Source organism: Acanthochromis polyacanthus, chromosome 23 (genome assembly GCF_021347895.1).
Source record: "Acanthochromis polyacanthus isolate Apoly-LR-REF ecotype Palm Island chromosome 23, KAUST_Apoly_ChrSc, whole genome shotgun sequence".
In the NCBI taxonomy this organism is placed as follows: domain Eukaryota; kingdom Metazoa; phylum Chordata; class Actinopteri; family Pomacentridae; genus Acanthochromis; species Acanthochromis polyacanthus.
In genome coordinates this window covers 9,390,647-9,406,195 of record NC_067135.1, presented here as the reverse complement: position 1 = coordinate 9,406,195, position 15,549 = coordinate 9,390,647, and the positions used below count along the sequence as shown (strand labels likewise).

The 15,549-nt window shown below is 39.7% G+C and overlaps 1 protein-coding gene across 1 annotated transcript; it reads right to left on the bottom strand.

Annotated features, from left to right (window-relative positions):
* Positions 1–720: 720 nt before the first annotated feature.
* Positions 721–13,270, bottom strand: etnppl (ethanolamine-phosphate phospho-lyase). Its single transcript, XM_022214538.2, has 13 exons — positions 13,129–13,270; positions 12,608–12,726; positions 12,096–12,255; positions 10,491–10,565; positions 10,290–10,383; positions 8,555–8,671; positions 7,880–7,962; positions 7,394–7,619; positions 6,878–7,032; positions 6,436–6,525; positions 3,776–3,906; positions 1,535–1,599; positions 721–1,404 (listed from the first exon to the last, which is right to left on the bottom strand). Exons 1-13 carry the CDS (start codon positions 13,185–13,187, stop codon positions 1,300–1,302), a joined length of 1,479 nt encoding a protein of 492 aa, XP_022070230.1. The 5' UTR covers positions 13,188–13,270; the 3' UTR covers positions 721–1,299.
* Between the last annotated feature and the right edge of the window lie 2,279 nt (positions 13,271–15,549).

Genomic DNA, 15,549 nt, shown 5'->3' with positions numbered 1-15,549 from the left:
AACAAAAAAGTCTTAAAAGATATTGACAAGATGTTATGTAACTTCATATGGAGGAACAAAAACCACTATATTAAAAAAAAATCAGTAATAATGAACTCGTATGATAAAGGTGGCCTTAACTTTTTAGACTTTTACACTTTAACTAATACTTTAAAAATAAATTGGCTTAAACAGTTCATTAAAAACCCATTTTCAATTTGGAACTTCACACCAAATTTTATTTTCTCTAAATTGGGAGGCCTAAATTTCCTTTTATTTTGTAATTAGTGTTGAAAAAATCCCCTCAAAACTATCCAGCTTTCATAAATAGATGCTTCTCTCTTTGTCATTAATATACAAACATCATTTTTCAACACATAGATACTACATATGGAACAATAAAGACATTATATACAGAAACAAATCCTTATTTTACCCTTTTTGGTTTACTCACAACATACTCTTGGTTCATCAGTTGTTTTACCCAGATGGGTCACTAATGACATATCAAGAATTTATTTTAAAATATAGTATTATAATCCCTATTAATGAATTTAATATTGTTAAAAATGCAATCCCTAAAGGAGTAATTATGGTATTTAAAAGTGCAGCAGGACAGAATCCAACATTCTTACCCATTGATCCAACCAAACTTGAAATTGCTCAAATTTGTTTCTCCTCAATAAGCAATAAAAATCGTCATATACACTCATTATTTCAGAAAGATGTATCAGTCCCATATGTGGTAGCTTATTGGAACATCTTTATTAATAACCTTAACTGGAAAAAGAGGTGGAACCTGCCAGCTTTGAGTGAACAATTTTCTAAAATCTCCTTTTAAATCAACCAAGTATGACATACATATATTGATTTATTTCAGTGGCATTTGTTTAACATGCATTCCATACTTTATAACAATAAAAGCTGTATTTTGAGGCTAAATTTATATCAAGGCACCATGGCATATTTTCACATATACATGCTTTGTGTACTAAAATTGTAATTCAATAAACAAAAAAAAATCACACTAATACTGGTAAAATTTTGAATAATACACAAGTTGTGTAGATTAAGTTGCATAGTAACCTGCACCAAGTCATAATAAACATGTTAACATGCTCAATACATAGCTTGATTATTAAGTGTAATTAAAAAAAATACCTGAGAAGACACTGCAATCTCATAGATTTACAGTATATTGTGATTTTTTTTTTTCATTTGATTTCATGCTAAGGCATCATTTTTTTCCTTTTCCAAAGAGTATAGTGTCCTTTATCAGCTCTTTCCTGATAATGATTAAGTGTTTGCTCACAGGCAGTTTTATGTCTTGAGGCGTTTGTTTTGTGTGGTTTGCTGAGGCGCTCCTTGGCTGCTCCCTCTGCTGTGTTTGGAACCGTACTGGTGTCCGTTTTCATCAGTCGGCAGCTGGAGATAAAACCGTGAAGAAATGAAAATCAGTGAACGGAAAAAAACTGTGGAAACTGAATCAGATCATTTGTACCTAAAAAACCAACAACACAGTTGTGTCTGTGTCTGAAAACATGGAAAGACTTACTTTTCTTTTACTGCTTTCATTCTCGACATTTGGTGCGTCGTGCAGCTTCAACGCTTCCTCCAGTTCTGCAGACACAAAGTCACACATCTGATTGAGAGCTCTCTGGCTTATCTACTATTACACACCTTGATCCTTTTAGATCAGGAGTGTCAAACTCATCTTAATCCAGGGGCTACATTCAGCTCAATTTGATCTCAAGTGGGCCAGACTAGTAGCCTAGCCGTGCTAGACCCACGCTCTGAAGACGCAAGGGTCTAGGCACGCTCGACAGGGAGGGAGGCGGGCTAAAAGGTTGTCGATCAAATCACTCTGCAGCAATTGGGTAGGTATACAACCAATCAGCGCAACGAATAGGCTCCTAGAGCGCCGGAAATCAGAGGATGCGGTAGTTTGGTGAAGCCTTATTTATACAGTCAATGGGTGAAGCTCAAGTATATTACAGACATGTTAACAGAAAAACTATTCAGAGTCGGTGCTAATGGAGCTCAACGACTGTTGTCGTTTTTGTTGTCGACCCTGGCAGAGAATTAAATTCGTTGCCGTGGGTTGTCTAGCGCGGCTAGGCTAGTTGTTTCCGGTTGTTTCTGTCAGAATCGTCGCGCCTCTGTCATCACTTAGTTACGCCCGCCTTCTGACTCTACACTTCATGGTGATTCATCGGTCAGTTTTAGGAGCATCCAACCTCGAGCCTTATGGAGGGTAACTAAACCCACCCTGGCAGAGAATTAAATTCGTTGCCGTGGGTTGTCTAGCGCGGCTAGGCTACCGGACCAGTTAAATCATACCATAATAACCTATAAATACCAGCAACAACTCCAAAGTTTTATTTTTGTGCAAAAATGTTTACATTTAAAGGAATTATCTTTTTTACAAAACATTATGAACAACCTGAAATTTCTTAAGAAAAATAAATTCAATTTCAACAGCATTATGCCTCAGTTTATCATTTACACATTCCAACTGACAGATCAGAGTTTCTACAAAGGAACAAAACATTTAGTCACAGGTATCTGGAACTGAATGATGTAGACAAAAAGCAACAAAACCAAGACAAAATATTAGACAAATGATGCAAAACAACAAAACCAAGACACAAAAAGAAAAAAAAAATGAGACAAATGACACAAAACAAAACCAAAGAAACAAAAAAGTTACAAGGCAGCAAAAAAAATGGACAAAAACGAGACAAAAAAAATTGCACAAATGACACAAAGGAGCCAAAAAAATGCAATAGTGAGGAACTAAACGACAAAAAAACATAAGCGAGCCCAAGGGAAACACAAAACGACAAACGATGCTCAAAACAACAAATCAAGCAAAACAAAAATGACAAAAATCACAAGTGAGACAAAAAGGAAACAGAATGAGAAAAGCGAGAAACAAAACAAACGTGAGACAAACGACAAAAGTCAGACAAAAAAAACAACAAACAAGACAAAATATTACAAAAAAGACACAGAATGACAAAACAACAATGAGAAATAGTATTTTACTTTATGATCTAAACCAGTGGTTCTCAACCCTGTTCCTCAGGACCCACTGTCCTGCATGTTTTAGACCAGGGATGTCAAACTCATTCCACAAAGGACCGGTGTGGCTGCAGGTTTTTGTTCCAACTAAGCAGCATCACACCAGACCTGACTCATTTAATCAACCAATCTCAGTCTCCAGACAGGTGATTGGTCAGACTGTGTGCTCTAGGCTACAGCATTTAGTTCCAACATATCTACAGCACACAGTCTGACCAATCACCTGTCTGGAGACTGAGATCGGTTGATTAAATGAGTCAGGTCTGGTGTGATGCTGCTTAGTTGGAACAAAAACCTGCAGCCACACCGGCCCTTTGTGGAATGAGTTTGACATCCCTGTTTTAGATGCTTCCCTGCTCCAACACACCTGATTCAAATGATCATCTCGTCATCAGGCTTCTGCAGAGGCTTGATGACGAGCTGATCATTTGAATCAGGTGTGTTGGAGCAGGGAAGCATCTAAAACATGCAGGACATGGGGTCCTGAGGAACAGGGTTGAGAACCACTGATCTAAACAACTTGTCACAGACTACGAATTATTTAAAATTTATAGTTTTACTAATGTACAATCTGCAGTTCATGACTTCTCTGTAATTTTTACATCCCGCGGGCCAGATTGACCCTCTAGAGGACCGGTTTTGGCCCGTGGGCCGCATGTTCGGCACACCTGTTTCAGATGATGTATGAGCCAGAAACACGGAGGCATATTACCTGTAAGAATGAGGTCGATTTTCTCCACCACCAGCTCAGCGTCGTCCATCGTGAAGCACATCGGCGGCTTAAATTTGAGCACATTGCGATGAGGTCCGTCAGCACTGAGGAGGATGTGCTGCTCCTTTAGCCTGGAGCAAAATGTGGACCGTGTCAAGCAACGAAAACGCAGACGTTTTGCAGTAAACGCACAGTAAACTCAACAGCAGCAGCTCAGAATGGAATCAGCCTTAATTAGTGGTATTAATTACACCTGGGATGCCCCTGCTGCAACAAACTGCTATTTAAAGTAACTGCAGTGTTTTAAAAAGTCGACAATGAATCCTAACCTTCATCCTACTGACATATTTAACGTGAGAGATGCAAGATACAAAAATATACTGCTACAACTTCTACTTGGTGCTTATATAAATAATATTAGAAGTACTGTATGAAACACTTATTCTCAAATTAATTCTGTGTTAATGTCTGATTTTTTTTGTGTTTTAGGAAAGCCACACATAATTTGCATTTTGTGCAAAACAAAAAGATACATACTTTTCTTTACAATACACATTACCACTTAAAGGCTTATTTACAGTCATCTGATTTCAGTGTCATATCATTTTTGGTAATTTAAACATTATTTCTCTGCAGCAGTTCTGCAACAGAACTCAACACTGCATTTATTCTCATGTTATTTCCAGTTTTCTGAGCAACATCTGGCACAAGAAATGCCTTCAGGATCAGTAACATTTTATTTGATCTTATATGCAGCACAATTATATTGCACTACGCAGGATTTATTAGAATGACCAATCACTCTCATCCAGCTTCAGCTGAACTTCAAAGCAATCTTTCCTTTGAAGCTGCTCGAATCAATATTTTCATCTAAAAATTAGATATGACTAATGAGAAAGGAGTCACTTAGTTATTGCAGTCACACAATAACAGAAATCGAAAGTTGTAAATATTTTGAATGAAAGGTCCGGTCACACCGCCCGAACTTTGCTGGAGCATTCCTTGAACGATAGGGAGGGGGGGCCGAATTTCGACAACGCTTGTCACCGCGCACAAAATGGGAAAAAATCCAAAACACGGGCGTTGGCTTAGCAGTGCACCGCTGAAGCCGGCGTTGCTTTAGCGTTGGTTTAGCGGTAGCTAGCGGTAGCGAGCGTTGGTTTAGCGGTGACTCGAACGTTGGTAGAGCGGCGTTCTGCGCATGCGGGCGTTGGCTCGGCGGGGGTATAAAGTTGGTTTAGCGGCATACCGCTTGTGACTACGGAGCTGAAATCGTTCATCAAACATGGCTGGTGGCATCCTCATGAAGTGCTGGAAGGCTCGTGGATCCTCATTCCTCAGCTCCACCATCAGCTTGTCATACAGTCCATGTTCAGGCCTTCTCAGTATCCACTGTCTGACCCACACAACTCTGTCTCTCCTTCTTCTCTCTCTTCTCCTTCTGTCAACAGCTTGTTGCAATCTGAGGAGGTTCTGATTCTGCTGCTGGACTAGTGCACCAATCATAGCAAGTCTCTCAGCATCCATGGTGATACAGTTTTACTGTAACTTTGAGCAAATTCGATATAGATGAGGTCTGAACTCAACGGCAGCTCGATTCCAAATGAGCTCCTGGTCCATTTCTCCCCATTTTTATAGCCAAATTCTTGTCCCGCTCCGACACCTCTATACCAACGCCAAACCAAAGTTCATCGCCGCCATGGATCGCTGCTTCAACGCCCGACACCGTTCCAGCAACCCCGTGTCCGCTCATAAAACGCTTACAACCGCTCCACCGAAGTTTGTGCAACGTTTAATCGCCGCCCGGGCAAAGCTGGTGAAGCAGCGGTGGTCCAGCGTTCAAGATTTCTGCATTGGCCTAGCGGACCCAAGCGTCCACGAACTTGCGTCTAGCGGTGCCAAACTTTGACTGGGCGTTGGTGGAGCGGGAGTGAACTTTGACGGGGTGGAAAATTGCCCCCTCCTCACCGCTCGCAATATTTTGTGCAGCTCAAAACTTTCGGAGCGGTAGGAGGGCCCCTCCAGAAACATCAGCGGTGGCCGAGCGTATACGGCGTTGCTTTAACGGGGGCCAACTTCTGTTAAACGGTGGTGAACGGTTACGAGCGGTGATGAATTTTTTTCACCGTTCAAGGAATGCTCCAACAAAGTTCAGGCAGTGTGACCGGGCCTGAAGGTTGGTACTATAAATGTTTGTGCAGCCATGCATGCTGTGACTAAATAAGGGTTAAAACTGGGCATATTTTGAACGAAGTCTGGTACTACAGATGCCTACACAACCATTTAAGGACTGAATAAAATCAGGGATAAAAGTTGGCATATTTTGAGAAAAGCAAGGTGCCATAGAGGTTTGTGTAGTTACACTAGAACTACATAACGTCATGTGTAAAATTTGTAATATTTTCAATGAAGTCTGGTACTATAGATGTTCATGCAGTAAAGTGAAGTCTAAAATTGGGAATAATTTGAATGAAGATGATGGATTAGATTAGATGATTTATTATCTTATCCCAATTAAATTAATAAACCTTCTGTATGATACGAGGTGAGTAACTATAAATGCTGATTTCTCAATAGAGAATGCTGCAGAATAGTTTAGCCTTTTGCAGCCTTTGTGTTTGAAATAGGGAAATATGATATAAGGTGACACTTCAACTTACTTATATATGACTTCTTGGGCCTCTGCTGTGGCAGGAGTGAGCTTCAATCTGTCCCTCACAAGCTCCACTCCAACAAAGAGACCACAACCCCTGCAGGAGGTGACGCAATAAGGTTTAGTCCTGTCTGACACACTATGTACACATTTATTAATTCTCAGAAATGCTAATGCTATTTCACATGTGTTTTGTTCCTGAAACCTTTTCTGAATCAAGGTCCTTTTTCACTGTCGCATTTTTTCTTTTAATACAAACAGTAAGTATTCAACAGGTGAAGTAAATATTTCACAGAATCAGAGGAAGGCAGTGCAAATGTTTCACTATCCAGCATTTGCAGGGACATGAGCTGCATGAATTAAAAACAGTCAAAATCAGCAGTGTTCTGGATCAACTTCACAGACTGCAGTAATAATCTGTAACGTTGTAACCGTCTATGTTTGTTCACCTGATGTCTCCGATGAGTGGATGCTTCTCTTTCTGCTTTTCCAGCAGACCACTCAGGTGTTGCCCCACTCGCAGAGCATTACCCTGCAGATCCTCTTTCACAATCACGTCCAGCACGGCCAGACCGATGGCACAGGACACCGGGTTACCGCCGAACTGAGAAAACAAGAGGAAACACCAAGATTGGGTTCACACTTTAAACTTTTAAAATCACCAAATCATTATTTTTTTCATTGCTGAATTGTTTTATAAGAGACCAAAAGAGAAGTAACTGCTCAATATGACCGAAAATTCATCCAACGTGACAGGAAAAAGCCATGTTTTTTCATCCATGGGAAACGACTGCTACATGCGACAGTCAGCGGAAAAAATCTGCCTCGAACGGAATGTAATTTTCAACATAATGTGGGAAACAGATGTCGATGTGCTCTGCAAGTATGGACAAGAGCGTCGAGGATGACGTTGGGTCATTGCCATTTGTAGTCATGTTTGCACCACTTCTGCGTCATGCTCTTACTGTATTGAAATACTCCATTCCAGACGACATGAAGGCCTCTGCCACCTCTTTGGTCGTCACCACACATGACATGGGATGGCCGTTGCCCATGGGTTTTCCCATCGTAACAATATCGGGCACGAAGTCTTCTCCTTGAAGCTGGAAGGCCCAGAAATTTGTGCCAACTCGCCCAAAGCCAACCTGGACTTCATCTGCAATAAAAAGCCCTCCTGCCTTATGGACATGTCTGCGGAGGGGCAGAAAAACCTTCCAGATAATCAGGCACGGACACTCAAAAATGCGCACAAGACAGCAGAACTGTGGGGTTTCAGAGCATATACTGAAGAAACACTTCATTTATCATCAAAAGTCAGATGCAGCGGCTAGACACTTGAGCATTTATTTTTGCCAAAAGCAACATCTGCAGGTGTAACATACCTCCGAACCTCAAAATCAGTTTAAAAAACACTCTGTCGTCGAGTATGAACATGAATCCCTGCTACTTACTCTGCCACTTGCTGGAAATAACCGGCGGGGGGAATGACCTGACCGCCGCAACTCTGCAATGACTCGGCAATAAACGCGGCAATCTGCACAAGAGGAAAAACATACCATGTCTATCAATCTAAAACCAAGCTAAAAAACAAAACAGGGGGGAGGTGTCCTGGCATCCTTGACCTCTTTCATCAGCCTGTTGCTTCACTTTTCAGCTAGCAACGCAAAAACAAGGGTGAGGCAGTCGAGAAACGGTCTTGCACAGTCATGAATGCTACTGTAGGACACTGAGGGGAGAAAATTTGTTGACAAGAGCACAGTCTCACACACACTTCCAAAGACGTTTTGTATAATATCTGAGATGAAATCGTCCTTCTTGGCTCTGGAGATGCTCCACAATCAAGCAGGGATCTGGGATTTGACCCTAAAAGTCCTCGGCCTGAACCTGAGAATGAAGAAAGAATAGGTGGAAAATATCATGAGTGCTGATTAATTAAAATGTCTGTGGTTGGAGACAATTGAACTCACAGATTCCAGCAACCATCAAAGCATTTTTCTGTGTATAAAATGAAAAAACAAATCCTCATGTGCTGCTCATTCTGTGAACATCCCAGTTCTCTGACACACACTATCAGCAATCAGCCGTACAGTCTTCCTCTGATAACACATATCAGGCACAAACCGTACCTTTCCTCCTTTCTTGTGGACTTTGTTGATTATGTCCTTGACTTCATCTGCGTACGCCTTCGCAGGATTGAAGTGGTCCACTCTGTATTTGCCTCTGTACACATCTGGGCTGGGAGCCTGCAGGCGACAACAAGTTGTGAGGATTACTAAAGTGCCACAAATCCACACTGTGTTTTCGCTCTAATTGAGTTTCAAGAAGGAAAAGGTGTCAGCAGTCAAAGGAGGGTCTCATAGCTGGAGACAGTTTAAACAATTTAAACAAATTTCTTCAGATTTTCAAAGTTGATGTAAAAAGTCATTAGTCTAACAACGATTAAATTGTTCAAAAATACGATCATATCCTCACTTTGTGCTCTAAACAAGCCTTCATTTGAACACATACAGTCATCTCCACTGACATACACTACTATCTGACCTGCAGTTTGATTCCTGAGTCAAACTCAAACGTTCCAACTTTGACATGTAGCAAAAGATCACACTTCTAATTTTTGCTCATTTTGACACGAGTTTTCCTTCACTCACTCCAGTGATTCTGTGCCATATTCAAGTGAGCTTATGGTAGCAAAACATCCTCATTATTGCCCTTTTGAGAAAAAAATCAACAAGAATACAGCTTAGTTAAATTTAAAGGCGTGCTGCAGGAATATAATAAAGCATTTGTATGACTTCTCAGTGACAAAATGGTTGAAGTAGAAGCAGATATGTCCCAATTTGTAGCCCAAATATGAGCCAAAAAACACTATTTTACCACGTAAATGGGGCACTTTGCCATTTTTAATCAACATTTAACTAGTTGAAGTGGCTCTTCACATGAAAATGACATCATTTTGTCTTTTTATTTATGATGTTTCTTAGCCTTTTAGTGGATACTAGAAGTATTTTGAACCAACATATAGACAACAACCATTACAGGACAATTCTAAAGTATTTTTTTTCCCATCAGTATAACAACTGCAGGCTTTTAAGTTAAACTACCCGGTAAGCTACCAAGGAAGCATACAAAAAAATTTAATTGAAGTGATTGCATGCTTAATAAAAAGAAAAAAAATGCATAATACGTAACCGCTGATTAAATAAAAGATGAGACAGTTATTTACAAAGTGCTAGAATCAACTCAGCTGTGCAATAAAACTATTAATCCTGATCTACCAGGACCAAGCAACCGTGTTTCTGCTTTTTATTAGCTGTGTTTTAACTTTTTAAATACTCTTTTATATTGTAAGTACCGCTGATTTTGCTGCCGTATTTCTTCAACAAGCACAATTTCACATGATTATTGCATGTTCTTTTGCACATTGGTTCCCTTATTTTTCTTAAAAGTAAGGGAATTTACTTACTTCCAAATTAACTTTTTTGCAACTTTTTCCACCTACTTCATAAACGATGACTATCTTTTGGCTAAAACAGAACATTTTTGCAAGATAAAACCTTGGATTGTTAAAAATTTATGGAATTTTTCTTTAATTTTATGTTTCCTTGACAACTGTGACATGGTGCTACAGTAGAACGAGCTGTTCTTGGGCTGCTTGGTTAATAATATCCTATGTTTTCAGCTAAACCTTTGCCTCTGACACTAACAGTGAGGCACTCTGGTTGCACCTTGCACCCTGTCCAATGAACTCAGGCTGTCGTTTCTTCTCCCGCCTCTTGGTGCTGCAGCCGCCTGCCAAAAAGCCAGCGGAGCGAGCTGAGTCATGGCGTTTTAATAGTGTGCAGGGGGAGAAAACACACTCACCACATGCACAAATGGATTCAGCTCAGCATCCGACAGCTGGTGGAACTTATACGGACTGATGTCGATGAGCGACGAGACATGTCCGTGGTACGCGCTGCAAACACAAATCAGTCACTTCCCCTGATAACAACAGTGCAGCCAATAAAAGAATGAGACACAAAGACTTTCACTCTTCGATATCATTGACATACTTCCACCTACTTTTCTAGTGTGATGATGTCTTTGTGGCCGCTGTACTGCCATGCCAGTCGGAGAGCAAGGTCGTTGGCTTCGGAGCTGAAGTTCAAAGGATCAAGGGTTACTGTGAGTTATTCAGTCACCACAAAACACACAGGAGAAGCCACAGGCGTTACAGAATAAATTTGGCGGTTTCATTTCCTACTAAGAGGGTATATGGGGTTAATGCATATTTATCAACGGTAAATACATTAGGAGGTAAAATCGTAGTCATGCACGTGTCTTTTCAGACCTTAGAAGCAAGTTCTTGTACCATTTAAAAGCTGCTTCCTACTTGAATGAACCTGTTCTGCTGTCTCTCCCCAATTAAAACTCATTTACGAAGCAAAACAAGTCTCTAACCCTCGTGTTGTCCTGTGGGTCAAAATTGACCGATTTTAAAGTTTGAAAATGTGTGAGAAAAAAAAATTTACAATGAAACTTCTGATGTCCATCATTTTCAACATTTTTGGGATATTTTTGAACATTTTTTATTGGAAAAAAATGTTTCTTTAAGAACATTCACATAAAAATCTGGATTTTGGTTGATTGTTATGTGAATGTTCTTAAGAGAGTATTAGAAGTTTTACTGATATATATGTAATCACTTTAGACATTTTTAGGATTTTTTTGGAAGATTTTTACTCATTTTTTGAAAATATTTACAGGAATTTTCTTGCCAAATCTGGGGAATTTCTTTTAAATAAAAGTTTTAAGCAGTTATTTGAATTTTCTTCGTGAAGGTTTTGCAAATTTTCAGAAATTTGGGGTTTTTTTTTTGATTTTTTTCAGACAAGGAACCAATATTTTTTGGTGCCCCTAAATGAGGACAGCAGGAGGGTTCAGTCAGACATCTGTGCTGTTTTTTTTAATGTACTGAGCAACTATCTAAGGAATCCAAACTACAATTCAGAGCCAGACGTTAAAAAAAAAAAAAAAAAAAGCCCAGCAACCAGATGTGTTTGGCTCTGTATTACATGGTATCTATCTGTCAAAGTGCACTTTTGCTCTATTGTACAGACGCTGAATAAAGCCTCTGTTTTCCCTCAAGGTCTGTCTGAGTGTATATGGATTATTATCTGCGACTATATTGCCCTGCACCAGATAATTCATGTACACACTGCAGAGGTGCAGCAAAAGGGGGGTAAATAAGTAACCATGCCAGACTGAAAGGGTATTAGGAGGCAAATAGTGCTGGATGTGCATCAAACCATGTAAGATTTCTTTAAGGATTTAGCCTTTTTCATGTTCAAATAAGCTGTTAAAGAAGCTAATATTATTGCTGTTGTTTTTCATTTTGCTGACCTGACAATTCAGACTAACAGAGTGTCATGATGCACTTTTCCTCCCTTTAAACACGTGTTTCTGCTAATTCCAGTTATCCTTTGACTCCATCTTATAATTTCCTGTGCTTCAGAGCTGTTTTCTGCACAACTCTGTTGCTCCTGTTGTGTTGTTTCAGTTCAAAGTTGGTTTAAGACAAGATATAAATTTCCTTATTATCTGCACTGAGCCCCAGTCGAATGAAAAACAGGTTTTCCTTCATACTGTTTAACTTGTTTGGAGAGTGTGAAAAACATTCAGACTCACCCTGAGTTGACAAAGTAGCACACAGACAGCTTGTCGGGCAGTGTGGCCTGCAGCTTCTGGGCGTACAGGACGAGGTTGTCATGCAAGAAACGTGTGTTGGTGTTGAGTTGTTCCATCTGCTTAGCTCCTGCCTTCACCACATCTGGGTGACAGTGGCCCACTAAGAAAAAGGGATAAAAGGGATGCACACAGGATTAGAAAGAACAAAAACAATTGCTTTTTATAGCTGGGCATTGAATCATCTGCAGGAGAAACGTGTCATGACAGCGAAGGTGCACGGGTGGCTGAAATGAAAGAAAGCAAGTCAGAAAGCGTTAATGTTTGCATTCCTGCTCCTGCAAGTCGTGCAGCTTTAGGTGCAGATTTACAAGCACAACTCATTAGTGCAGTTTGTCAGGTCATTGTAATTACACATTTCAGTGGAACCTCTGGCACACCTCCAGCCTAACACTTACAGAAAACATGTCTCTGGTGTTTTGTTGTTAAAGTGGAGGTGATGGAAGTGTTCTTACCATGAGCCACGTTGTTGATGCAGTCCAAGTAGCGCTGTCCTGTCTCATCATACATATACTGGCCTTTGGCTTGGATGATCTTGATGGGGTCATGGCTGAAGAAAATCTTACAAGATGGCCTGCAGTGGAGCAAAAAACGTAACAATGACAGCTGTGCAAACTCCGGTTCAACTGTACATGTTATATGGCAGCTATAAAGAGATATTATGATACAATGAGTGGGCACAGCTGTAAAATTACATTATTATATCACACACAAACGAACTACTACTGCAGCAGCACTTTATTTTGAAAAACTGAAATGTTATTGAAATAGCTGCACTTGTTAACCTTAAAAAATCCTACCAATGTTCTTATAATTTCGTTTTCGTTTTCACATTTTAAACAATGTTCTACGTGTCTACAGAAGACGCATTAGATGACTTTAGTAGTTTACATGAAGCTATTCTACCGCTGTTTGGTTTTTAATCTATGAATTTGACTAGAAACTATTCATAAGAACACAGTTTCTGTTTTCTCACCCAATATGCTTCTTCCTCAGGTCTATCGTCTTCTTCTTGTTCAGTTTTTCTGTCGACATGTTGATATTGTTCAGCTGGAAGACGCTCCACGATACTCTGCTCGGGACAGAATCGACCGGCTTTATAGCGCAGCTCTGTGTATGGAATCCCAAAGAGGCCAAAATTGCGCCAAAAATTCACATGTAACGCTGCACTTGTTTGCACATTTTCTGCACCTCATTTACACTTTAATGAGCTTCTTGACACATAGTCAACAAAAAATGAGCCTTCAGGTAAAACATTTTCTGTAAAGCAACACAACTAAGCAAAAAAAAATTTCACAATGTTGTAACAGTTCCATTTAAGAAATTTTATACATAGCTTTATTTGGATGCTGTATATGAGCAGAAACTGCTGGAAAATGAAAACTAAATGTAAAAACTAATTAAAAAAAATGCTGCATCCTGTAAAAATAATTTAAATGTAGTCGCTGGGAAGTATAACTGTGTAACTTATTTCTCAGTAATTTCAGAAACATGTTTTGATGAACTGTAATAAAAAGTATATTTTTCAAATGTGCCACCATGTTGGTCCAACAACACTTCATCCGGAGGCTCTCTGCTCCTGGATTTCAAACTGAATCAACATGACGACCCACTTGGAAACCTTCTCTTTGGCATTTTTTGCATGTCATTTACTGAAGTTGTTGACACTTGGACACTACCTGAGCACTTAAGTTAAACCACTTCTGTAAAGTATCACAGCTTAGCAAAGACCTTTCACAATTATCTAATATTTGCTTCAAATAATATTATTTTTTCTGCTTCGTTTTATTTGGAAGCTGTATATGAGCAGAAATTGACAAAAATAATTCAAACAAAATGCAAAAACTAATTTAAAAAAATGCTGCATTATGTAAAAGTAATCTAAATGCAGTTGCTAAGTGTCACTGTGAAGTGTTACAAACTGCGTAATGTACTTCTCGGCTCAGTTATTTTCAGAAACACATTTTACTGAACTGTAATAAAAGGTAGTTTCTGAACGAGCCGCCATGTTGGTCCAATTCACTCCCCTATGGCTGCACAAACATCGCTGTATCTGAATGGACAATGCTTCACTTGGAGGCTCTCTGCTGTCATTATCCAATCCAGTGAAATGCGTTTGAGAACATATGAGATGAGAAATTAGCCAAATAGTTGCTGAATTTGGCATAATTTTAGATTAACAGCGGTCAATTTAAAAGTTTAGAAGCTGTACACCCCTGGTTTGCACAAAGTTTAACATCAACTTCATGCAAAAGAGGTGCAGAAAATATGTCTGTCTTTAAAGTTCAGTATATTTCTACAGCTCAGAAAACTTTGAAACATTTTTAAAATTTGTTCTACAAGATAAATCTAGTGTTTAAAAGCGCAGTGCTGTTTTTTAAATATTTACAGTGGGTACGGAAAGTATTCAGACCCCTTGAAATTTTTCACTGTGTCATTGCAGCCATTTGCCAAAATCAAAAAAGTTCATTTTATTTCTCATTAATGTACACTCAGCACCCCATCTTGACAGAAAAAAACAGAAATGTAGAAATTTTTACTAATTTATTAAAAAAGAAAAACTGAAATATTACATGGTCAGAAGTATTCAGACCCTGTGCTTAGTATTGAGTAGAAGCACCCTTTTCAGCTAGTACAGCCATGAGTCTTCTTGGGAATGACAGTAAGTTTTTCACACCTGGATTTGGGGAACCTCTGCCATTCTTCCTTGCGGATCCTCTTCAGTTCTGTCAGGTTGGATGGTGAACGTTGGTGAACAGACATTTTGAGGTCTCTCCAGAGATGCTCAATTGGGTTTAGGTCAGGGCTCTGGTTGTTGTGAAGCCACTCCTTTGTTATTTTAGTTGTGTGCTTAGGGTCATAGTCCTGTTGAAAGGTGAACCTTCAAATCAAATCAAACTTTATTTATAAAGCACTTTTCATACAAAAAAAAGCAGCGCAAAGTGCTGTACAACATTTAAAAACATTAAAAATAAGAATCACACACACACACGGGCCGTCCACACTGGGAGGAGCTCCAGGCCATGCCCGCCGGAGGCGCCGGCACCCAGACCCCCCCGACCACGGCAGGTACAGGGACCCCACACCGAGGTAGGGAGCACCCCAACTAGCCGAGGAGACCCGATGACAACACCCCCAGCAGCAGACCAGACACAGCCCCCAGTGTGGAGGACCCCCCCTGAGGAAACACTGGAGTTGAAAGAAATAAAATAAACAAATAAATAAATGTGGTAATAACTAAATAATGGGAAGTAAAAACCGTCAAATACATAAGATGATAAATAAGGAATGATAAGAACATCAGAATATAAGAAGGCTTAAAAGATCAGTTAAAAGCCTGATTAAAAAGGTAAGTCTTTAACCTTCCTTTAAAAACATCGACAGTCTCTGCAGTCCT

Bases quoted from the DNA above. Each gene is read 5' to 3' on its own strand.
- etnppl (XM_022214538.2), bottom strand. From the start codon at position 13,187: ATGTCGACAGAAAAACTGAACAAGAAGAAGACGATAGACCTGAGGAAG. The intron at 10,384-10,490 runs GTAGGTGGAAGT...TTGTGTTTGCAG, and splicing joins GACATCATCACACTAGAAAA to CGCGTACCACGGACATGTCT. The intron at 7,033-7,393 runs GTAAGAGCATGA...TTGTTTTCTCAG, and splicing joins GAATGGAGTATTTCAATACA to TTCGGCGGTAACCCGGTGTC.